General features: G+C 47.6%; 1 protein-coding gene and 1 long non-coding RNA gene across 2 annotated transcripts; one reads left to right on the forward strand and one right to left on the reverse strand.

Annotated features, from left to right (window-relative positions):
• Nucleotides 1-20,624: 20,624 nt before the first annotated feature.
• LOC102556374 (uncharacterized) lies at nt 20,625-22,261 on the reverse strand. The gene is made up of 2 exons (XR_001838016.3): nt 21,992-22,261; nt 20,625-21,333 (listed from the first exon to the last, which is right to left on the reverse strand). It is a non-coding gene; the product is annotated as an uncharacterized LOC102556374 (long non-coding RNA).
• Nucleotides 22,262-23,341: 1,080 nt separating this feature from the next.
• Foxd3 (forkhead box D3) lies at nt 23,342-25,708 on the forward strand. Its single transcript, NM_080774.1, has one exon. It carries the CDS (start codon nt 23,666-23,668, stop codon nt 25,073-25,075), a length of 1,410 nt encoding a protein of 469 aa, NP_542952.1. The 5' UTR covers nt 23,342-23,665; the 3' UTR covers nt 25,076-25,708.
• The last annotated feature ends 22 nt before the right edge of the window (nt 25,709-25,730 follow it).

The raw sequence follows: 25,730 nt of genomic DNA on the forward strand, positions 1-25,730 counted from the left end.
GGACGAGGAGGATGAGGACAAAGAGGAGGACTAGGATGAGGAGAACAAGGAGAAGGATGAGGAGGAGGAAGAGGAAAGAAGAAAGGAGGAGGGGGAACAGACTTTCACTCTACAAGTCAAGCTATCTTCAAGTTCTTGACCCTCCCTCCTGTCCCAAGTGCTGGTATTACAAACCTGTCACCAACCTGCTCAAAATCCTTCACATTCATGGGCACATACAGACTGAAAGTAAAGCAATGGAGAAGATATTTACACAGCTGGAAGCCCAAAGACAACCCATGGAGCTGTGCAAATGTCAGAGAAAATCAGTAAGGGCACTTGACACCAAGCCCAACCTCCTGGGTAAAATGCCTAGGATCCACATGTTAGAAAGGAGGGAGCTAAGTCTAACAAATTATCCTCCGGTCCCGCATGCCCGCTCCCACGCACACAGGCATAACCCCCCAAAATTAGTTAATTTTAAAAATCTGCAGTGCTAGAGAGATGGCTCGGCGATGAAGAGTACTTACTGCTCTTGTACAGGATCTACAGTACACCCTGTCTCAGAAAATAATAAAAGACAGGCTGGAGACATAGATGGCTCAGCGGTTAAGAGCACCTGCTGCCCTTACAGAATCCTGAGTTCAATTCCCAGCACCCACATGGTGGCTCACAACCATCTGTAATGGGATCTGATGCCCTCTTCTGGTGTGTCTGAAGACAGGTATAGTGTACTCACATACATTAAATAAATAATATTTTGTAAAAATGATGAAATCAATGTCTTTTAACAAAATAAAATAAATTTTTTTAAAAAATGTAGGGCAGTGAAATTTCAAGGAAACAAAAATAAAAAAGTATATATTTATCTAATGAAACATAAACATCACAAAAGCAGAAGAAAGACAACGTGGGGGAGCTGCTGGATAAACAGAGGAGGGGGAATAGGGTTGGAAAAATAATGACCAGGGTCTTTGCATACTAACAAAAAAGCAGTTAAAGAACCCGGAGTGAGGAGCGCAGGCTTGTAATCTCAGTACTCCGGAGCCGGTGATGGACGATCCACACTGAGTTCCTGAACACTCTGCTTTCAAGGCCAATTGGGTGCACTGCTCTGGACTTGGTCTCCAAACCATCAACCCTGTTAGAAGGGTGTGAAACACTAACATTGTTTCAGGAATACTGCCTTCCAAGTGAAGACCCTGTGGAGTAATCTTTCCAAGTTGACTAGGTACGACTTCTATCGCTGCCATTTAGGCTACACTCCACACAATCTCTTCACCCTCCGGGCACTCACCCGCTCATTTCTAGGAGCAGCAAATGAGGGGCCAGAATGATTTCTCTTGGGAATTCCAACTTTCCCCTCAAAGGATACTGCTCACTTTGAAGACTGTGTCTTAGCTCACCAAAGCAAAGAGAAACAACAGACTACTGCTTTCTGTTTTGTTTGTTTTGCTTTGCTTTGTTGGCTTCCGGTTTTTAGAGACAGAATTTCTCTGTGTGGCCCTGTCTGCCCTGAAATTAGCACCGCAGACCAAAACTGGCCTCGAACCCACAGAGATGCAGAGTCCTGGGATTATAGGTGTGCGTCACCCCTGCCTGGCAAACAACATGTTTTTGCCTGAGGTGTTGAAGAAAATGGTAAATCCGGGCACCTCCCTTTTCTCCATATGACTTTCACTAGTCTATCAGAGTGCTCTGCCCTGGGGAAAGGCTATCTGCATCGATATCCGGTTTAGTTTTAGTTGGGGAGTGGATCACATTCCTGAAGTAGGTGTGGAAAGACTCTCCTGCAGTTGGTTTAGCATGGCTGCCCACCTGCACCTCAACCACCCCCACCCCCACCTCTTACCCCTGTGTGTGGAAACCATCTGTAAGTTGGATGCCTTTTCACATTCCTCGGAGATGCTCCTGCCCTTCAGTGAATCTGCTACAATTTCCAGGCTTCGGGGATATTTGCTGTCCTCTGCTCGTCCTGTATGGCCACAGCTGTTGTACTGGGTGATGAGTGGACGTGATACACGGCCCAGGTCGGTGGTGGAAACAACGAATGAGGTTTTCCCATGAAGCAAGGTGTAGTGTTTCTTCAGAGCCACAGTGTCTCATTCACTCTGGAGGTCTTCGGCCCTGGGCGTCTCATTTTTTTAAGGGTTTGCTGATATCGTATTGGCGGTATCATCTTCTTTAGAGAGATGGGAAAGTCTGCATTCTGCCAGCCCAAACCATGCAGGCCTAGTAGTATAGCAGCGTCTGTCTGTCAGTCCAGGTACAGCCTTCGCCAATCCCCCATAGCCAAGAATGCCTCTTACTCAACAGCAGGCACACTCTGGGTAAGACCGTCGCTCTGAAGAGGCAATACACCAAGAAAAACAAGGAGGAGACTGCAGAATAGGATAATTCTGGAGAACCACATTCAGCCAAGAAAATAAAGGGCACCAAAGGAAAGGCATTAGGAACAGACACAGAAGCTTCTACTTCTAACTCTGGGTCTGGTCAAATATAAGAGTCTTTAAAGTAACAAATAAACAACCAGAAAGGATAATAAATCTTACAAACAGTACATGAATCCAAGAGGGGAACAGGGCGCAGGGATAGGGGGTGGAGGGTTGTAAGACAAGAATTGGAGGTGAGGGATTGGGGGTGGGGTTGATCAAAACACATTGGATGCATGTATGAAATCCTCAAAAATAAAAAGAATTTTTAAAAAAACCATTGCACCAACTGTGGTGGCACACTCCTACAAATCCTCAAGCTGAGGCCAAGCTGTGCCCCACAGTGAGCTTCAGTCAGAGTCAGCCCCATAGTAAGACCCTGGTTTCACACTGGTGGAGAGAAGGTGAGATGGCTCAGTGAGGAATGCTCAGGCCTGCTGCATTCCATCCCTGGAACCCAAGAGAGAAGTAGGAACCAATGCCACAGGAGTGCCATTGCAAAAAACTGCCCACACTCACAGTAATAAACACAATTTAATAATAAGAATATATGAAAGAGTGGCAAGAAGGCTCAGCAGGGACTGTTACCAAGGTAGATGAACTGAGTTCAGTCCTGGTTCTCATATGGTAGGAGAAGAGAGCCAAATTCCAAGCATTGCCCTCTGCCATCACAGCACATACAGACACATTGATTCAGAGATACACACACAAATGCACATATAAATATATGTGTGCACATAGCCAAAGATGGGCAGAGGAGGCAGGAGCATCAGTAATTCGATGTCATCCTCTCTTATATTGGCTACATAAGTTCAAGACCATCCTCGGCTACATGAAATTCTCTTTGATAGAAGATAGTTAGATAGATAGATAGATAGATAGATAGATAGATAGATAGATAGATAGACAGACAGATAAATAGATAGATGATAGATAGCTGATAGCTAGATAATAGATTGATAGATGATCGATAGATAGATAGATAGATAGATAGATAGATAGATAGATGGATAGATAATAGATTGATGGATGATAGATAGATAGATACCTGATAGATGATAGATAGATGATAGATAATAGATTGATAGATGATTGATAGATAGATAGGTAGATAGCTGATAGATAATAGATAGATGATAAATAGATAGATAGATAGATAGATAGATAGTAGCTTGATATGTGGTAGATAGCTGATATATAGATAATTGATAGATGATAGATAGGTAGATAGATGATACATAGATAGATGATAGGTAATTGATTGATAGATGTAGATAGGTAAGTAGATGATAGATAGTAGATAGTAGATAGAAATAGAGATTATAGGTAGATAAATAGATAAATGAATGAATATATAATAGATGGATACATAGAGAAATGAGATGCAGATAAATAATAACAGATAGATAGATAGATAGATAGATAGATAGATAGATAGATAGATAGATGATGGTAGGGAAATAAATCAATAAAGAAAGCCCTTCTGTGTAAGCATGAAGACTGGAGTGTGGATCTGTAACACCCATGGGTAGTAGGCAGTGACAGCCCACCTTTATAACCCACTACATGATTGACACACTGCAGATCACCACTGCAAGCTGGTTAATTTGATTGGCTGAATCGATGAGCTCTGGGTTCGATGAATAAGATACAGATGAACTGAGGAAGATAGCCAACTTTAACCTCTCACCTTCAGGCTGTACAAATCAGTGAGCTCCAGGTTCAGTAAGAGACTCCATCTCAAAATATAAATTGGAAGCCAGTTGTAGGGGTATAAACGTGTAATCCCAGCACTTGGGAGGCAGAGGCAGGAGGATCACTGCGAATTAAAGATTAGTCTGGGGCTGGAGAGATGGCTCAGTGGTTAAGAGCACTGACTGCTCTTCCCGAGGTCCTGAGTTCAATTCCCAGCAACCACATGGTGGCTCATAACCATCTGTTATGGGATCCGATGCCCTCTTCTGGTGTGTCTGAAGATAGCAACAGTATACACATATACATAAAAATAAATCTTTAGGGCTGGGGATTTAGCTCAGTGGTAGAGCCCTTGCCTAGGAAGCGCAAGGCCCTGGGTTCGGTCCCCAGCTCCGGAAAAAATAAATAAATAAATAAATAAATCTTTAAAAAAAAGAGAGAGAGAGATTAGTCTGGTCTGTACAGCAAGTTCCAGATCAGTCAGGATCACATAAGACCCTGGTTCAAAACATCAAAAAGCATTTGGGCATGGTATTGCTTGCCTTTAGTCCTAGCAGTTTGAGGCAGAGACAAGAGGATCTGTTCTGCATTGTCAATTACAGGAAAATCAAGGTTATATAGTGAGACCCTGACTCAAAATTCAAAATAAAACAAAAATAAACAAAAACTTAAAAGCAAGTGAAGAAGATGCTAGCTTCACCCTCTGACCACCACACAGGTGCAAACACATGAACACATAACCAATAAAATAAAATAAAATAAAATAAAATAAAATAAAAATCTCTTTACAGCACCTTCAACCTTTCTCTAAATGTTGCCCTCCTTATAGCAAATGGGGTAGAACTGAGGGCCTCTGGCCCCTGAACTATGACCCCTGTTTTGACTCTCATAGACATTCTATGCATCATGAAGTTATTGGAATTTCTCTTTTTAAAATTGATCTTCCTTCTTGATTTCACAGAGACACCACTCCCACACCACCACCCTCTTCTCCCAGTTATGAAGGACGGATACCAACCATCAGCTTCTGAACTCATAACTCTACTATTAGAAATACTTGGCATTCAGCAGTGGTAGCACAAGCCTTTAGTCCCAGCACTGAGAAGGCAGGCAGATCTCTGTGAGTTCAAGGCCAGCCTGGTATACAGAGTGAGTTCCAGGACAGGCAAGACTACACAGAGAAAACCTGTGTCAAAAGAAAAGAAGGGAGGAGGAGGAAGAGGAGGAGGAAGAAGAAATACATGCGCATGTGCACACACACATAATAAAATAAAGTTGACTGGAACTCCGCATCTTTGCCACTGACCTGAGGAGCTTCAGCCCCACTCTCCACTTGCTTTTTTCTCAGCTTTCTTATGTTCAAATCCTATTTGTCCTTTCAAATCCACCAGCAAGTGCTATCTCCCTCAGAAAGGCTCCCCTACCCTCTCCTCCAAGCCAAGGCTGAAAGTAATCTCTTGTTCTTCTGATCTCCGGGCAGTACTTCATTCTCTCTCTCTCTCTCTCTCTCTCTCTCTCTCTCTCTCTCTCTCTCCCTCTCTCTCTCTCCCTCTCTCTCTCTCCCTCTCTCTCCTCTCTCTCCTCTCTCTCTCCCTCTCTCTTTTCCCTCTGTCTCTCTCTCCTTTCCTTTCCTCTCCCTTCCTTTTTGAGATAGAGTCTCATGTAGCCCACATTATTGATGATAACCTTGAACTTCTGATTATTCAGTCTTCTACCCTCTGAGTCAACATGTAACCAGTTTTCTTAGCATTGCCACTTGGTATGCCACTTAACACATTCTACCTTATAATAAATCATTTGACATGCTGTTACTCCGACACTAGTCTGAAAGTTTGTTAAGTTAGAACATATAACTAATTCACATAATAAGGCTTAAGCAATTGCTTTCTGGGCTGGTGAGAGGGCGTAGCCCTAAAGGTGCTTGCCATCCTGGGGGCCATAATGGTGGGAGGAGAGATATGAATCATGCAGGTGGTCCTCTACCACCACATAAGCTGTTTTTAACACATACACACACACACACTCACACACACACACACACACACACACACACACACACACACACACACATTTTTAAAAAGAAAGGTTGGAGAGCTAGCTCAGCAGTTAAAAGCACTGGCCACTCTTCCAGAGGAAGAGGAATGTTTAAAATGTACACAAGGAATCCAACAGCAGTTATGTCGTGGCTGCTTCATTGTTACCAGCTTATCTGTTCTGTACAAACAAGATCGTGGAGACCATAAAAAGCTCAGTGAGGCTCAGGTTTGGGGGACAGGGAGGGGGAGGTACAATGCAGGGGCTCTTTCAGAACAGCATACTGTGATGATGTGTGGATAGTCATATGTTTGTTCAGACCCACACCCGTTAGAGACAAAGAGTGACCCTCATGTAAACTATGGGATTTGGTGATAATGACACATCATATAGGGTCATCAGTCATAGCTAATGTCTACTCTGATATGACACATTGTTAATGGGGAAGCCTATGAGAGGGCATGAGCATATGGGATATTTCTGTAAAATTGCCCTAAAAAATAGTCTTTAAAAAATGCCAGGGGCTGGGGATTTAGCTCAGTGGTAGAGCGCTTACCTAGGAAGCCCAAGGCCCTGGGTTCGGTCCCCAGCTCCGGAAAAAAAAAAGAACCAAAAAAAAAAAATGCCTTTCAATCTTTCAACCTATAAAGCACCAGAATTAAAAATATGGCAGGAGAGAAGGCATGCTTACTGAGGGTTGGAGGACAAAGCAAGGGGGCAGAGACATTTAACTTAGCTTTGAAACTCCTGAAAGTCACCTGAATGTGCTTATTAGGTTCTACTACTGCTCAGTGTCTAGGGTGTTTTCTTCAAACTCTTGGCTGTCATAAGTAACATTTTCTTACACAATAACAGAAACAGTTACAAGGGTAGCCTGGGTAAAATGCTTCAAGCCCTGAGTTTCTTTCTGTGTACCAGGAGTGAGTGGAAATCATGATACAACATATACCGTGTAAATCTTGTTTTGTGAAATGCGTAGTTAGACCTTTATTATATACAATGGTTGTATTGGTTACTTTTTTTTTGTTTCCGTGATAAAACACCAAGGCAACTTGTAGAAGGAAGGATTTATTTGGGCTGACAGTTCCAGAGGGCTACAATCCAGGATGGCAGGATGAAGGCATGTTTGGTAGAAACAGGAACTTGAGGGTGTAAATCTTGCACTGAAATCAAGAAGCAAAGAGAGTGCACTTGAAACTTTTCAAAGTCCACCTCCAGTGATGCACTTCCTCCAACAAGACTGCCCCTCCTAAGCCTCCCCAAACAGCTCTACCCGAGACCAAGCATTCAAAAGTTGGAGACTATGTGGGTCAGTTTCATTCAAACTACCTACCACAGTGGTTCACAATGTAACCATAGTTAAAGTTACAAAGTCATAGACCCTTCAGGAAGGGGTTACTCAATAACAGAGTTAACTGAGTTTGATAAGGCAAATGAAGTTCAATGTTAAGCTTCACAGTCCACGCCTGACTGTTTACCCATCTAACTTCAGCACTGGGAGCTGGGGGAGGGCGAAGGTTGGAAGAGAATGCAGATGAGAGTTCCAGACCAGTCTAGTCTACAAATCAAGTTCCTGCCCACCCTAGACTAGCTCTTTCTCAAAGGGGGCAGGGCAAATAGATATTAAGAATATGCTTAGTTAATTAATTTTACAGTGTGTGTGTGTGTGTGTGTGTGTGTGTGTGTGTGTGTGTGTGTGTGTGTGTGTGTGAGCCCGCGTGCTCAGAGCTGGAATTGCAGGTGGTTGTCCAATATGCTGGGAAATGAACGTAGGTACTCTGGAAATATAGCCGGTGCTCTTAACCACTTACCTAACTCTCCAGTCCCCAGGTTCAACTCTTAAAGCACTCTCCTCGCCATTACAATTTCAGTAAGATGTGATAGCTCAGGCTATCACTTGCTTACGTACTTAATTATCCTTTTAGAAATCCAAGCTCCTGCAAGCTTCTCCAGACTACTGTCTCTTCCCTGACATGTGTAGTCCTTCCCTTCCTTTCTTCCTTCCTTCCTTCCTTCCTCCCTTCCTTCCTTCCTTCCTTCCTTCCTTCCTTCCTTCCTTTAGAAAATAACATTCGCTTATTGCAGGTCATAAATCTCAGCACTTGGAAAGTAGAAGCAGGGACCTAAGGAGTTCAACGGCTGCCTCAGCTACATACTGAGTTCAAAGTCAGCCTAAGCTCTAGGAGTCTTCAGGCTATAAAAAGAAAATAACAACCATATAAATAAGGTGAATGTTCAGAGCAATGATTAGCCTCCACAGAAAGCAAAGCAAAGCCGGTGCCTACTAGCAGCTGCTGTATCCAGGCCTGCTCCCTGCAGATTTCATAACTTTCGCAGAAAATTGTTTGTACCTTATAAATATTCTTGGAGGTAGGAGCCCTTGTATCAGGAAAATTATTTTCTCTGGATATTAATTCACATCCTTTGCCCGTTATTTATTTACACGACTTTAAAAGCAATTAAGACATTTAGAAAACACATTAAATTCTAGATTAATGTGCACCTTCCCCTTGGACTATCACTCAAAGGTTTGCCTCTACCCTTTTCCTCCCAGTGAGATAAATGTTTCTGAAGCAAAGGGGCATATTTCCTTTCTGTCTGGTTTCTTAGAATTCATTTAAACATGCTTATTGAAATTTCCTGTCATGTAATATTTTAGCAAGATGCTCTAAATATATGCAGCTTGCAAATGGTAAACATTGTGAGACAAGATTGCTACCATGTTTTCTTCCTTAGGCAAACAGTACCACCGGCCAAACGCCCTGTGTAAATAACTGCATAGGTATGTAAATGAGATCAGGCATTGCTGTTTTCTTCTAAGTCTTTTAAATAACAGAGTGAATATTCAAATAAAGTAAATGCCTTCGGACACCAGGGGTCTTTCTTGAGTTAACTTCCTTTGTCCAGAAGCGGACAAACGGTTAGCCTTCCCTCCAACCCAAATAGCACTTTCACTAAACAACACCCAGGTAAGATCACAAAGAAAATATTTTCCTCTTTAAGACATTTTGTTTAAATAAATTTAAATTCCTAAAGAGTCCCGGGGAGTTTGAGGTTGCTAAAACCACTGCAGACGGATTTTGGGTAGCTCCTTGAAAGGGGTCTTCCGTTCCTAGGAAGAAAATCTGCTCGTAAAAACCAGCTCTTTGTTAAACAGTCTGTAAGGACCCTGCGCATAGAGCCATCTGAGCTAATACTTGAAGATTCACAGCGTCTGGGCCACGGCTTAGCATAAAATATTCCAGGAGAGGATAAATATCAGGGGTAGCTGGCACCTTTTAGCAGCTTGTTACAGGTGGGGGTGGGCGAGCAGGCCTTGGACTGAAATCTTAATCTAGTCTGGCTTCCCAATTGTGGTACAGCAGTGAGGGAGGGTAACAACAACAACACAACACACACACACACACACATACACACACAGAGAGAGAGAGAGAGAGAGAGAGAGAGAGAGAGAGAGAGAGAGAGAGAGAGAGAGAAGCTGGCAGTAGAATCGAAGTTTTGTTTTAAACTTTAGGAATTTTATCTTCTTTGTTCAAAGGGAAGCAAACACTTACATTTTTGTGGCTAAAGCTACAATATTGGTTCCCACAAAATTATTGGGCCTCGTTTTCTGTTTATGTGAGCTCACTAATTACTTAACTAGTTTAAACCCAAGAGTTAACGAAATTGCCTTTTCCCCCTCCCAGGCTGCCTTTGACCAACGTCAGCCTTCAAAGTGCTAGGATGGGATAAAGGGCCACCGTCACACATGGCTGGCTAATATTCTTCTCAAAGAATTCTGCCAGCTGCTGGTGGTGATGGTAGATCTCTCTGTTCCAGGCCAGCCTGGTCTACAAAGCAAGTTCCAGGACACCGCTACACAGAAGAACCCAGTCTCAAAAAGAGAAAATAACAAAGAAAGAAACAAAGGAAAGAATTCCACCAGGATACAGCTCAGTGGGAGAGTACTTGCTTAACAAGCCTGAAGCCTCAGTACCTCAATAGATAGATAGATAGATAGATAGATAGATAGATAGATAGATAGATACATACATACATACATACATACATACATACATACAAACATATATACATACATGCATACATACATAAAACAAATCTTTTTTAAAAAACATGAAAAGATAAAAGAATTCCTTTATTTGTTCCTAGGGATTAAAGTACTGATTGCCACACCTGTTTGAGCCACTTTTTAGCCATGTGACCATGAGCACATGGCTTGACAGCTAATAAGTGGGAAGCTTAGCTGTGTGCTGTGGGCTTGCTTGGCCAGCATGCACGCACAAACCCAGCATTTGGGAGGTGAAATCAGAAGGTCAAGAGTACAAGACCAGCCCCCTGCTTTACATAGTAAGTTGGAGGCCAGCCTGAGCTACAAGAGACTCCATCAATAGACAAAGAGGGAACCCACTGAGAATCTACTAGTGAAGGCTGCTAGGGGAATTAAATAACACTTGGTGAAAAGAAGGCCAGCTGCAAGAATGAGTACCAGAGGCGATGGGAAGCGGAGGGGCGAGGAGAAGAGGATGTGTCAGGGCAATCTCAACCCACCATACAGGGCAAGCAGTCACATTACCTTCCTGTCCCCTGCTCTGCACACTAACTTGCTCCTGAGCTACTGACACTCCACAGTGTGGGGGTGCAAAGCCAGCACAGCCTTGCGGAAAGAAGGTCTTGCTCAGAAGTCCTGATCACAGCCACTGACAGGTTTTTAGATAAAAGGAGTTTGGATTTCCTCTCGGCTAGTTCTCTTTCTCAGTCACACAGCAAAAGGCCTGCGTACTCCCCAGCCCTTCCTCTACCAGCCATGGGGGTCACAGGACGACAGCTAGTGTAGACACACTAGTGTCCAGAGAAGAATGGCTTTTTCCCTGGCATCTTTTTGTCAGGAAAAGAAACCTTTTCTAAACACCCTGAACAATTGTACCCTTCTGTCCCAACAGCCGAGTGGTCTTCACTGGAAGATATCTTAATCAGTCTTGGGCAAGATCAATGAAACCATCATATCTGGATGAAATCAAGCAAGTTTCACCCTCTGGAACTAGAATGAGGTTCATTTCCATCAATACGGGAAGAAGACAGTGGATGGCCAGGTGAATTTATTGACAGACGAGAATCGTCTCATCAGAACACTGGCAGCTTAGACTAAGAAAGAAGTAGTAAAAACTTAAGGGGTTGGGGATTTGGCTCAGTGGTAGAGTGCTTGCCTAGCAAGCGCAAGGCCCTGGGTTCGATCCCCAGGTCCGAGAAAAAAAAAAAAAAAACTTAAGAGATCTTTGGACTCCCCCCTGTCCAAACCTTGTAGGTGGAGGGCAGAGCTAAAATAATGATTGTCACATACTGTCCTTCACAAGAGAGGAAGGCTAGCTGTGGGGATGGAAACAGGGCTCCGAATATAAAGTCTAAGCCTATTCTGTTATAGCATCACTTGTTCAGAATTTCATCATATAAATCAAAATTCAAATGGAACTGAGCCTTCAAGGGTCTGAAGACCTTTGGGCAAGGAGACAAATCGCCTTCTCTCCTGTACTGAGCATACAGTGGAAGCCATGTTTGAGATAATTTCAGTATCTGTATTTTAAAAGGGAACATAGAGCAAGTCCAGCTGGACCACAGCAATTCTGAAATCTAGTCAGGCACAGCTAGCATTTCTCTTCTTCACTAGCTGTGGAGTGCCAACTATCATGTCTAAAACTCATTGTTGGCAAGGACCACCTAGCAAGGAACAGATCTCTATAAACAGCCACGTAATGGGCCCCAATCAAACAACAGTGGCCCCGGGCCAGCAAGTTTAGGCCACCTCCTGCGATCCTGGGGAAGCACCACCAGTCCGGGTCTACTCTTGCTCAATCTGTGAATTCCTTATTCACAAAACCCACAAGAAATACGTGGCAGAGGTTGGAATGGGGAATAAGAATGGTGTAACAAGGGATTGGGGATTTAGCTCAGTGGTAGAGCACTTGCCTAGCACGTGCAAGGCCCTGGGCTCGGTCCCCAGCTCTGAAAAAAAAAGGAAAAAAAAAAAAAGAATGGTGTAACAATAAATATGAATAATAATGTCATTGTAACTGGGCATGAAGGAACACACCTGTAATTCCAGCATCTGATCTGGGAGGGAAAGGGAAGCAGAAGAACCAGAAGTTCAAAGTCATCCTCAGCAGCATAACTATTTCAAAGGCAGCCTGGAGTGCATGACAGTGTGTGTGTGTGTGAATGTGTGTGAGTGTGTGTGAGTGTGTGTGTGTGAGAGTGTGTGTGAGTGTGTATGTGTGAGCATGTGTGTTGAGTGTGTGTGAGCAAGTGTGTGTGAGTGTGTGTGAGCGTGTGTGTGCATGTGTGTGTGTGTGTGTGTAAGAGAGAGAGAGAGAGAGAGAGAGAGAGAGACTTACTCAAAGTCACAGGGTAACGAGAGAAGGATGGGGGTCACAGTGTTTTGAGAGGGGACTGTAGTCCCCTGAGACTGGAGCAGGGCATGCAAGGGAAACTGAAAGATATATCGCAGGCCCAGCCTGGCAAGGCAGCCTGTAATCCCAGCTGTTCTGGACGGAGAGGCTGAAGGGTCAAAGGTTTAAGACCTGCCTGGACTACTAAGCAAGTTCAACGGTAGCCCGGGCAACTTAATGGGATCCTGCTCCAAAGTGAAACATAGCAAAAGGCTGCTCATGTAGCTTATTTGGCTAGCGTGCACAAGGCCCTGGGTCCAGTCTCCAGTAAGGGAGAAGGGGGAGATTCGAGAATGCTCAGTGGTTAAGAGCGTGCCAGTTAGGCACAAAGTGCTGAGTTGGATCCTTTGCAGAAAAGAGACAGGAGGAAGGGAGAGAGGGAGAAGAGGGAGAGAGGGAGAGAGAGAGAGAGAGGGAGAGAGGGAGAAGAGGGAGAGAGGGAGAGAGGGAGAGAGGGAGAAGAGGGAGAGAGGGAGAGAGAGAGGGAGAGAGGGAGAGGGAGAGAGAGGGAGAGAGGGAGAAGAGGGAGAGAGGAAGAGAGGGAGAGAGAGAGAGAGAGAGAGAGAGAGAGAGAGAGAGAGAGAGAGGGAATAGGGAAGGAGGGGGTAGGAGACAGAGACAGAGAGAATGAATATCAAATATCAACTTAGTCTATGACCATGTCACCCTGAATGTGTCTGCTCCTGTCTGATCTCAGAAGCTAAGCAGGCTTAGGCCTTGTTAGTATGAGGATGAGAGAGTTATCAGTTAGAACAGTGATTCTCTGAGTCATGACCATCCTTGATGGGGTCTCCTAAGTCCAGCAGAAAATATGGATATTTATATCACAATTCATAACAGTAGCAAAATTACAGTTATGAAGTAGCAACAAAAATCATTTTATGGTTTTGGGTCAGGACATGAGAAACTGTATAAAAAGGTCACAGCGTTAGGAAGTCACACCTTTATAAAGAATTCAGAATTTCACTTTTTCTCTTTCTCTTATCTCATTCTGTTCTTCCTTTCCTCTCCCTCTCTAGCTCTTCATCCTTCCTGCCTTTTCATATTCTTTGAGATAGGGTCTTCCTCTGTAATCCCGGGTGGACTGTGCTCACGATGGGTGGACCGTGCTCACAATGTATCCCAAGCTGCCCTGAACACAAAGCTTTGCAAGTCAAGACTGCAGAGCCATGCCGCCACAGCCAGCAAAATAGAATCTGTTTTTCTTCCATAAACCAAGAGGCAGTGTCAAATGGTTTTTAACTGAGGAAGCGACTAATAGGCCTCAACTGATTCATGATCAGATAACTTGGCTCCCAGGTAAATGACTGAAGAACAAAAGATTAAGGAGCCCCAACTCATGGGGGTTGGGGATTTAGCTTAGTGGTAGAGCATTTGCCGAGCAAATGCAAGGCCCTGGGGTTTGGTCCCCAGCTCCAGAAAAAAGAAAAGGAGCCCCCACTCTGAAGTTCAGGAGATTGAGCCGAAGGTACTTTCCATGCTGGGTAACTGCAGTCCCCATGGCCTGTATCCTTTCTATCTATCTATCTATCTATCTATCTATCTATCTATCTATCTATCTATCCATCTATCTTTCCAGACACCCAGATTTCATATATGGGAGTTACTGTGAGCAGACACCACATCAGGTATGATGATATACTCTTGTCACCTCAGCACTGGGGAATCTGAGGCAGGAGAATTGCCACAATGTCAAGCCTGGGTTACAAAGCAGGACACAGTCTCTACAAAAAAACATGAACAGTCTTACCAATTTTACCTCCTAAATCTTCTCCAGCCCATTCTCTCTTCAGTTCCAGCCCCACAGTTTAAACCTGTGTTACCTCTCATCTCCGGATAGTTTAAATAACCCCCTTACTCTCTCTATTCAATTGCTTTCTCTGATTAATCCTTCCCTCACCCCCAAAGGATCATTCAAAATGTTACCCTGTTCGTATACTTAAAACCTCTTTTTGGTTTCTTAGCAACTTCGTACTTGATTTACTTCGTTTCTTTTTCTTTTTTTTTTAATTACATACTTAAGTGCTTACAAGCACGTGCGTGCAGGTGTGCACATGTGTGGCAGCATATGTGTGAAGGTCAGAGGGCAACTTCTGGGAGTCAGTTCTCTCCTCCCACCATGCAGATCCTGCTGATTAAAACTCAGGTTGACAGACTTGGCAGCAAGCTCCTTTTCCCACTGAGCCATCCTGAACACACTATTTGTTTTGGGGTTGTTGTGATGGTGGTGGTTGCCGTGCTGCTGCTACTGCTGCTGCTGTTGACAGTGCTAAAGAGTGAAGCCAGGCTCTACATATGCTAGAAGAGCACCCTACTGAAGGAACAAGTCCCAGACCTGCTTGTCTGTGCTTGAGACAGGGTCTCCTGTAGACCAGGCTGGCCTCAAACTCATGTAGTGAGGGTTGGTTTTCAATTCCTGCTCTTACTGCCTCGACCTCTCAATGCCGAACTTATCTTGTTGGGTTTTGTTCTGAGGCAGGATTTTCACGGTGTATCCCAGACTGGCCTGGAACTACCTATGTAGATCAGGCTGGCCCCAAACTTTAGGCAATATTGAATTTGCCTCCAGAGTGCTGGGCTTACAGATATGCTCCACCAGTCCAGGCTAAAGCTGAGTACGAAAGAACCTTCATGATTTTCCTCCACCCCACCCGTCCTACGCCCAGTCACTGCCCTGTCCTCTTTCAGTGGTCCCACACCATTTCCTGCCCCTGTTTTGCATAGCTTCACATCTTGATTCAGGCTCTGCTCTCTGCCTGCAACCCTTCCTCTCTTTGTCTGCCCAACTGCTGCTCACTACATACACCTCTGCTCCTCCTGTAACAGTCTATGATATTATCAAACTGTGGTTTAACTGTGGAGTCCTTGAAGAATTACTCCATCAGAGCAGGCTGTGTCTTACATATCTGTTCTTGCTACCATTGCTTGACCCCCACACTTTGAGGTGCTTTGTGGGGAGGCCAGGGATACAGTAGTGTGGAGGGCTTGGGCACAGAACAAAACTCCTCATGGAGTTAGCATAGTTAACATTTTGAAGACGCTGCTTGCTCTCTCATTCACACATTCATTCCAGTGCCTGGCCTATAAGAATGTGGTAAAGTAAGAAAAGCCAGTGGGTCTACCATTTCGCCCTTTCAACAATCTCTCCTGTGATTATCTTCCTACTAATCTTTACTTTTTACATATGTTATTTAAATGCCTCCTCTGTGTTTATAGGTCAACATCCTCTCCTGTCTTCTAAAAGGAGGTCACAGTACCTCCAGTCACAACTTGTAGGCAGAGAGCCAATTTTTATAAAGGTTTATTTTTTATTGTGAATTATGTTTCTGTATATGTGCCTATATGTAGATGTGCGTAGAGTGCTTAAAGAAGCCAGAGGAGTCAGAGTCCCCTAAAGCTGTGGAGTTACAGGTAGTTATGTTACCCCACAATGCTGGGAAATGAATGCAGGCCCTCTGCAAGAGCAGTGCCTGTCACTTTTAACATCCTCAGCCCTAAAGTTCCATTTTTACATTCCCCACTTCTGTACTCTCTTTCTTCTTTGGTGCTCTGGTCACATTTCTACCATTCATTTCCCTACTAAATGCCCCTGGCTTTGCAGAAGCACTGTAGGCACTCCACAGAGTACCCTCCCAAGGGATTCACAGTTGTTAGTTTCCCTCTTCCTAATTCATATCCCCAAAGTGGGCAGCCTTCCTTCTCGCTGTTCACTTTGGTTTGATCTGCAGTTTTCCTGATTATTTATTCCGACCCAGGGTCTCCCTACTCAATCCAAATTGGCTTAAAATGGCAAACTGTCCTTCCTCCTGCCTCAGCCTTCAGAGTGCTATAATTACTGGGATTAAGGGTGTGTGCCACCTCACCCACCTCTCCCCCCTAAACCGGAAGGCCTCATCCTTTCTCATCCTCCACTGTCAGGGCACCTATGAGCCATCTCTTCTCTCCACCATAGCATCTGAGTTGGGAAGGGAGATTCTGTAGCCGGCTCTTCCTCAGCCCTTCAATTCTTTTCATTTCTAGCACTTCCTGGAGCCTACCACAGGCCAGTTGAGTATTACAGAATGCATTAGTTGTAAACAAATACCCTGTCTTTCCAAATTAGGTTGTAGGCATGGCTCTAAGAAGTTTCTACATTACAGGAAAGCCACAATGAGAGGGAGCCAGAAACATCCAATTTGGGGTCCAAGGGAAAAAATTTGGGAAGGTACGCTTTTTTAAAGTATGGAAAGTTAAAAGTGTGTTTCACGATCCTGGATCATGTCACGTGTGTATTTTCACCTTCGGCACAAGGCTTCAGTTTTTGTAAACTCTGTTGACCTCCCACCTGAACTGCTCTGCATTGGTGTTTCTGTCTGCTTTCCAAGTGAGTATTTTCCCTAGGATATGTGCGAGCCAGAGACGAGGTGTTTTCAAGGGAAAGATAGTCTGGGCTGGAACTGAGGAACCAAGGCACCGTTTGAAATTAAGGCTCTCAAAGCGTGTATTGTAGAGTAGAAGAGAGGATAAGGAATTGAGTAGAGAGGAGAGGGAATTCCTGCATCAACAAAAAACCATGATTTTGAAGGACAGAGTTCTAATAAGTGTTCCAGGTCCTTCAGGTACTTGGGGTCATGCATAAGTAGGATATGGATCCCATGTTTCCCTGCAGAGAATCCTTGGGGAGTGGCACGGGGGGGGGGCTGGATACTCCCACTCCTCCCCTCCCCCTCTCAAGGCAGAATCCCCAAGGGGCATTGGCAAAAGGGTGTAACAAAGGTTACAGAATCGTTCTCTCTCCCGCTGGGTCCAGAGATGGCAAAGATTCTTAGGCCAGGCTTTTCCTCCTCCCCACCCTCGCCCCCCACCGCTGCCCCTAGGGATCTGCCCCCAAGGCTAGGCGGGCAGGACCCAGTAGCGATGTGGAGAATTCGATGTCCAAGCGACCTCCTCGGAGGAGTGGATCGAGTTAAATATAACTGCGCGAATGGAATGGCGCTAAAAATAAGGTAGCAGCTGGCAGATCCTCGGTCCTGTCCGGGGAAAGGAGGGGGCCAGAGTGGTTTCGCTCAGGGAGTGGCCAGGAGGTGCGGTTTCCGCAACCTGGGTCTGAGGCTCCACTAGATTGTCCGAAACTGAAAAGGGGTGTCCGTCAAGGGAGCGAGTCTCAGGTCCGGCGCTGGGATGCTCTGGATTTTCAAAGGGGTCAGAAGGCTTGAACATGTGCCTGGACGTGAAGGGCGGGGCATCCAGATGTCATGCCCTGCCGCCAGGGGGAGCTGAGCATTGGGGTTTGGTGGGTGGGCTCTCAGGATGAGGATGCATCGTTGTCATCACGCACTCCCTCGAGGCCCACCGTGGTCGCGTCCTCTGGGCGCCCCGCCCTGCCCGTCTCAGAGACCCACCATCAGATCCACAATTGAAACGTTTCCAAAACGGGCTATTTATTTGTTCCCAATAAATCGATCGGTGGTGATTAAGAAATCGATATGGCCTGGGTGGGCGAGTCTGGCCGCCAGGGAAAGGCGCTTTTGCGCGCGCCCGCAGTACTGCTGAGGGTCGGCGCTGGCCACAAAAAGGCGTGCCCGGACGACCACGCCCGAGGACAGGGTACCTGGGCACTCCGGCTCAGGCTCGTCGAAACCCCTAGGGCTGCAAGCCGAGGGCATCGGTGAGACTCGCCCCAGCCCCTTCCTTTTCTTTTCTTTCTTTCTTTCTTTCTTTCTTTCTTTCTTTCTTTCTTTTTTTTTTTTTTTCTCGAGCGCGCGGTAGAGCTGGGGCAGCCAGCGGCCGCGGCGCGGCTCCGAGGCTTTTGTTGCTCCTCGGCTGGCTGAATAGGGATTTTGTAAAGCGGGACAGATAAAAATGAGCAGCATCATATTGTTTGACAGAATGATCCCGCGTGATGAAGTGTCGGCTCCGAAGGGGGTGAAAATGGTGAATTCCTAAAAACCCAGCCCTCGGCTTCTCCAGCAGCTACCGTTAGCCTGGAGGGACCCAGCGGACGCCGGGCCCGCGGTGTCGCATCGAACAGCGTAGACAAGACTCTAGCTTCCAATGCCAAGTCATTTTTAAGCCTTGATCCTGCCCAGGATCTTTCTCCTCACGAATGAAAAGAACAATTTTCGAGAGAAAGGCTCGTTTTGATTAAATCTGACATGCTGCTGATAACTCCATGCTAATGTGAAATAATTAACATAATAGCCATAATTAAAAGCACGCTAACAATGCCATAAATTTATCACACAATTTTACTAGCTTTCTGCCCCTAACTGCTCTCTCATCGTTAATTAAACGTGTTGCCTTTTACAGAATGGATGTTTATACATTTCCAATATAAATAAATTCGAAACCATCCCCTCTCTCCCCTCTCTCTTCTTTCCTTTGGTCTCTCGCCATTTTTAGGCACTCGGACTGTGAGTACCAGGTACTGAAAATAAATGAAGTTTTGAGATGTTAAATTTAAACAAGAACATTAAATTAGCCTCTACCCCCCAACCCTCCCCAAAAGAGCTCTGGAGGATGGGAGGGGCAGTGTTTGTGGGTGAAAATGTGTTGAAAACACTACCCATTGGGCTGTGGAAATGATCTGCATGGTTTAGGACCCCAGGTATCAGCTCTGCCTTTCTCAACTTTCTTGGTGGCAAACATCCAGACAAAAAGGCTGATGCTGGTCTAATAAGTCCGTGAAAATTGTCCAGAAGGAGTGGACTTTGACTTGGGGGCGGGTAGTGGATCCCAGAACAGAGGGCTGTCTTTCAGTTCCAGTGTTTCCACCCTGGTTTGTTTTCTCTGCTAAAGAAGGTAGAGGGTAGAGGGACACTCTCCTAGCTTCTCCCAAGCTGAGCTCATCTTCCCGGATCGTTAGAAAAGTGCATTTGCGCGCAGGAATGATGACTACACGTCTGCTTCAATGATTTGGTCAAGCGATACCATAGTCCCTGGCTTGGAGGGAGAGATAGCACCTGGGGTCGCCTAGGCCTGAGTGGACCATTCTGCTTCCCGCACTCTCTGACCCTGTCCCTCCTCCCGTGTTGACCACTTAAGAATCCAAATTGAGTTGTAATTAATTTCCCCCTTCTCCATCATAAATTGTTTCATCCACATCCTCCGCTTCCAAGACGCACACACTAAATCTCTCCTCCTCTGGAGACGTCTCAATTTTCCGTCTATCGATCCTGACCCTATTCTTCTTGCCTTCTTTTACTAGAACCTAGGTTCCCCCTCCACTCCTGGACCTGTTTCAGTGGCTTCCCCATCCCTGGACTGCCAACTCTGCCAGTCCCAGGAGAAACCGGTGCCTCTCCACTTCATTCTCATTAGGCGGAATCGGTTCCAACACTTGAGCAGGTGAGTCCGCTGGCTGCCACCTTACTTTTAAATATCTCCTGGGAAGTTTGCTAGCTGACCCAAGTTGTCACTCCCATTCTTAACTGTGTTAAGATTGTGCACCCCCTTCTCCCTCAGTGACCCCGATAATCTTTGGCGACTGAACGTTTATCCTCGCTCGCCATTTCGGTTCCCTGTGTCACGCCTCCCACCCCAATGTCCCACTTTCCAATCTCCCACTTTCTCCGCTTCTTTATTTCGGTCCCAAAGTTTCACAGTAACTGAGGACATGGGTTTCTGGATGCAAACTACAGTCTCACCGCTAACTATTTAGCTCGGAATCCAGCAGGCTTCAGGAGGCTTCCCGCGACGATAAGGGCCCCCCCGGAACCTTTCAGTCTCCCACCTGTACTACACTACCGCTTAGCCGCTTCCTCTAGCGCAGAGGCTGGTGTCCACACGACAGGAAGAAAGCCACAGAGGGACCCCAAACAGAGCGATCACGGGAATCTCTGCGGTCTCCTTTGGAAATCGATATTAAGTCGCCAGGCCCGCGCGGGCGACAGGTTTGGGGATAGCAGCCTGAGCGCCTCATCATTTAGCTAATCGAGTCGAAAAGTTTCTGTAGGGGCCGGACCCAGCATCAGATGGTAACACTGATTGAACAAGAGATTAGCACAATAGATCTCTAACCGAGGGGAAGCGTTGCTTTTCACGCTGCGCACCGTAATTAATGGTATGAATCAATTAATTTGACTTTTATTGTGTCGAAGGAAAAAGGCGCAACAAATGGAACCGGCAGCTGGGAGTTGTTCACCACCCCTTTCCCCAGAGAGGTTCCAAGGAGATACACGGGAATGGACCGCCCAGATCCGGCCTTGGCGGAGGGGGAGAGGCAGCCATCAGCGAGGTGGAGAAAGTCTCCCGAGCAGCTCAGGCTAGCGGGGAAATCGAAATTAGGCTCTTTTGGAAAGTAACTAAAAAGCAACAGCGAGAGCAGCCTTGAAGCCAGGGTTCTCGCGCGCACACAAGCATCGGCCAGAGGCTCTACCATCAAGACCGCGGTCGGTCCGCTCTGAGCCTTGAGCCCGCCAATACTGCCTGGCGATCCAAGTTAGGCAAAAGGCTTTCCAAAATTTGTAAATTTGGATTGTGTTTTCCTTTCCTCCCCACCTTCCTTTGAGTTGCTCGAGCAGTCGCCACTGTGACCTCTTGCCTAGGGTGCTAGGCAGTCAGCTCCAGCTGGTAGCTCCTGTCGGCTTCCCGAGGAGACTGTCTAGTCAACGGAGTAGTCAGGGTTTTTTTTTTTTTTTTTTTTTTTTTTTTTGTTTTTTGGTTTTTGTTTTTGTTTTTTTTTTTTTTTTTTTTTGAGCCAGCGGGTCATAAATGGTGCAGCTGCAGAAATCAACTCAGGCACGCGTTAGGGTCAGGTGTAACACCGAGATCAACTGGAAACAAAAAACATGGAGATTCCAGACCTCTCAGGATAGTCACTGCTCTCCCCTCCCCCTCCCAAACCTCTATCCGCCCAATTCGGAGCAGCACTGAAGTCCATATGCAAAGAGCTACTGGTATAGGTGGGAGAGTTGTGTAATGGGGATAACAGTCAATCTGTGTGTCCTAATGCCTGTAAAAAAGCAAGTTTGCATATTAAAACTATCTTATTATTTTGATATGCCTGGGAAACTGGGTCTAGGTGAGGATTCGGGGCATGGGTATCAAAGGCACCGTGGCAACCTGGAAGTACATAACTTTTCCGCTATTTTCTATAAACAATACAGAAATTGTTTCCTCTCTGACTTCCTCCTCTCAATCTCTTATAACCCGGGGCTCATAGGTCCTTCCCGCTAGGCCTTCAGCGCACAAATTAATCGGGTTTCAAGAGAGCTACCATGGTAAGTGCTCTCTTCTGACAAAGAAGCGGCCTAAAGGCGAGGTGGGGGTGGTGGTCAGGACGACCAAGGTCATCTCCGAACCATTCGCGTCTGGCAACGCCAGTTCCCCTCAGACAAATCAGTCCACTAGCCTCGGCAGCACCAGGCCCTGACCCTGGGTCACTTTAGAGTCCCCACCCCAGTATCTCTGGGAATTCCCAGTCTCTCCTACCATAGCTGACATTCCTTGGACTTCACGTGCGCTGGACACATCCTCGCGTCTTCTTTGGTGCAGGTTTCTACAGAAGTTAAATCTTGGAGAGTTTGTCTATACTTTAAGAGATAACCCACATTAGTTAGCAGCAAAGGTAAGCCCACTCCCGCCAGTATGCCCTGGGACGCTGTGGTCCTTGGAGTTCGTGCCAACTCCCCCCAGTTTTCCAACCCTCCCAGTCGGTGCACCACGTCTAATATCAAGGCCCAATTCCTCTTCCCCAACCCTCTCCACTTACCCAAGGCCGCTGCCAATGCCTGCTCCATTTCCAGCTCATTTTCGACTTTTTCTGTGCTAAGTCGTTTAACAACTCCAACAGCCAGTTATGGCGTCTTTGTTTATAGGTTCCCTGTTATTTTACGTCCTTTTTATTTCTCTGCAACTATCCTAATAGGTTAATCGATAGCTATTCTCTGACCTCGGGAAACCCCAGCTGATGGTGGTGTGACCGTGCGAAAATTATATATATATATATATATATATATATATATATATATATATATATATATATATACATACACATATCATACACCGAGCCCAGAAAGCTAGAGTAAGACTTGAGTAGTTAGATTTGGGGGTGATGGGAGGCAGATCAGCAGATGTCTTTTCTCTGGAATAGCCCTGAAACAGGAGGGGGTCTGAGGCCTGATTAGCAAAAGGAAGCCGGATGTGTTCCCTTAATCCTTGAATCGAAAACAAAACCCCAAAGCAAATCAAAATAGTAAGTTTTTTCTTTAAAAAAAAAATCACAACCTTGTTCTGCATTGCCAGTTGGTCTATATAATATTAGCAAAGAGGGGAGGGCAGAAAAATGCAGGGGGCGGAGAGGGCAGGGTGGTAAGGAGCCCTACGGTCGGGAGGACACTCTTAGGCCCACGCCCTCTCCACCCTCACCCACCCACACTCACGCCCTCCCTGAACCCGGCGCCGGGCTCCAGCGTGGGCAGGGGTCTCCCAACAGCCCAAAGAGCCCTCGGGGCCCGCGAGATGCTAGTGCCTAGTCGGTGAGGAGTTGCGCTTCTGTCGTCCTTTTGTTGACAATTCCCTGAACCAACTTGAGTTTGGCCAGCTCCACCGCGGCCCTGACGTCACGCGCGGTCACGTGGCCCCGCCTCCCTCTGGATCTTTAAGTAGAAAGTAATCTATCAGGCCAGTCCTTAAAACGGGACTTTCGACTACCCCGGCTTGGCTTCCCTGTCACCCCCCCCTCTACCCCCGCGGTCGCCCCTGCCCGCGCCCTCCTGAGCTGCTTGGCGCCCGGCGTCCCGCGCTTGCCTGGACCGCTCTTGAACCCCACGCTCAAACCAGAGGCTGATGAAGTGAGGGGGTGAGGCGTGGAGAAACCTCCGGGGTCCTGAGCAGTAGCTGCCGCCTCGTAAGGAAGCGTCGACGACCGCAAGAGTTCGCGGAGCGCGGCTGCGGGCGGCGAAGCGCAGCGCCCGCACCGCGCGATGCCAGTCCTCTGGGTGTGAGCTGACCCGAGAGGGCCCCGAGCTACCTGTGCCCTCTCCTCCCGCTCAGCTTTTTTTCAGGGAGCGCCCGCACCCCCTTTCCCTGAGCTCCGCCGCCGCCCCTTACGGCCCTCCTCGCTCTCTGCTAGCTCCCGGCCGCCGCCACCAACCCCGCGGAGGGATGACCCTCTCCGGCAGCGGCAGCGCCAGCGATATGTCCGGCCAGACGGTGCTGACGGCCGAGGACGTGGACATCGATGTGGTGGGCGAGGGCGACGACGGGCTGGAGGAGAAAGACAGCGACGCGGGTTGCGACAGCCCCGCGGGGCCTCCGGACCTGCGCCTGGACGAGGCGGACGAAGGGCTACCGGCGAGCGCTCATCACGGCCAGTCTCAACCTCAAGCCCTGGCACTGCCCTCCGAGGCGACCGGGCCGGGGAACGACACGGGAGCGCCGGAGGCCGACGGTTGCAAGGGCGGCGAGGACGCGGTGACAGGCGGTGGTGGGCCCGGCGCTGGCGGCGGGGCGACGGGAGGTCTGACCCCGAACAAGCCCAAGAACAGCCTGGTGAAGCCACCCTACTCTTACATCGCGCTCATCACCATGGCCATCCTGCAGAGCCCGCAGAAGAAGCTGACCCTGAGTGGCATCTGCGAGTTCATCAGCAACCGCTTCCCGTACTACCGGGAGAAGTTCCCCGCCTGGCAGAACAGCATCCGCCACAACCTGTCGCTCAACGACTGCTTCGTCAAGATCCCCCGCGAGCCGGGCAACCCGGGCAAGGGTAACTACTGGACCCTGGACCCCCAGTCCGAGGACATGTTCGACAACGGCAGCTTCCTGCGGCGCCGGAAGCGCTTCAAGCGCCACCAGCAGGAGCACCTGCGCGAGCAGACGGCGCTGATGATGCAGAGCTTCGGAGCCTACAGCCTGGCTGCGGCGGCGAGCGCAGGACCCTACGGCCGCCCCTACGGCCTGCACCCCGCGGCGGCGGCGGGCGCCTACTCGCATCCCGCGGCAGCGGCGGCGGCGGCGGCTGCCGCGGCGCTCCAGTACCCGTACGCGCTGCCTCCCGTGGCGCCGGTGCTGCCGCCAGCCGTGCCCCTGCTGCCCTCGGGCGAGCTGGGCCGCAAAGCGGCCGCCTTCGGCTCGCAGCTCGGTCCGAGCCTTCAGCTCCAGCTCAACACCCTGGGCGCCGCCGCGGCAGCCGCGGGCACGGCGGGCGCCGCGGGCACCACGTCGCTCATCAAGTCCGAGCCCAGTGCGCGGCCGTCGTTCAGCATTGAGAACATCATAGGCGCGGGACCCGCGGCGCCCGGGAGCTCGGCTGGGGGTGGCGGGAGCGCGGGCGGGGCCGGGGGCGGCGGGGGCAGTGGGGGCGGCGGCAGCGCCCAGTCCTTCCTGCGGCCGCCCGGGACTGTGCAGTCGGCTGCGCTCATGGCCACGCACCAGCCCCTGTCGCTGAGCCGGACGACTGCCACCATCGCGCCCATTCTGAGCGTGCCGCTGTCCGGACAGTTCCTGCAACCCGCAGCCTCAGCCGCAGCCGCTGCGGCAGCCGCAGTGCAAGCCAAGTGGCCCGCGCAATAGTGATGAGCTGGTGGCCGGGCCGGGCGGCGGCCTCTGGCAGCAGCCTGAGCTTCCAGGTTGTCCGCCCTTTCTGATCCTGGTCCATCAGCCCTGTTCCTGGTCCCTCTACCCAATCCTGGACTCTACAACCCGCCCCCGACTCCCCAACCACGACCAACAGCGGCCTCCATCCCCCTCGCTCACCTAAACTGGCGGAGCAAACTCAACTCGCTTCCGCTGGGAATAACTTTCCGTACAGGTAAAACTGATAACCGAATTTCCAAAAATGCACCCCGACGGCGCCTGTGCTCTCAGTACTGTGGGGGTTGGAGGGAAATTCTTTGTACATATTTGTATAAAAATCATTGACTTTCCTTTTGGGGTTTTTATTTTTTTAAGAAAAGAAAAAGCAATTCAGTAGATTTAGAGCTTTGAACTTTCATTTTTTTTGAAGGTTCACTCTCCGCAGTTTTATCTGAGAAAAAGAATGTATGAAGACGTTGGGAGATTTTAAATACAAGAAAATTTTTCAAAAAGGCGAAGTGTCATTGTATTATAAAAGTCTGTTTATATATGAATGAATATATATGGTATTCTAAATGTTACTCCATCGTGTTGTACACAATTTTGTAAATAAATTTTTAAAAATGCTCAGCCAAGTGTTTTAATTAGGTGT

The sequence above is a fragment of the Rattus norvegicus genome, chromosome 5, assembly GCF_036323735.1.
Source record: "Rattus norvegicus strain BN/NHsdMcwi chromosome 5, GRCr8, whole genome shotgun sequence".
Taxonomy (NCBI): Eukaryota; Metazoa; Chordata; class Mammalia; order Rodentia; family Muridae; genus Rattus; species Rattus norvegicus.

Coding starts and splice junctions, on each gene's coding strand:
- Foxd3 (NM_080774.1), top strand. CDS start 23,666: ATGACCCTCTCCGGCAGCGGCAGCGCCAGCGATATGTCCGGCCAGACG.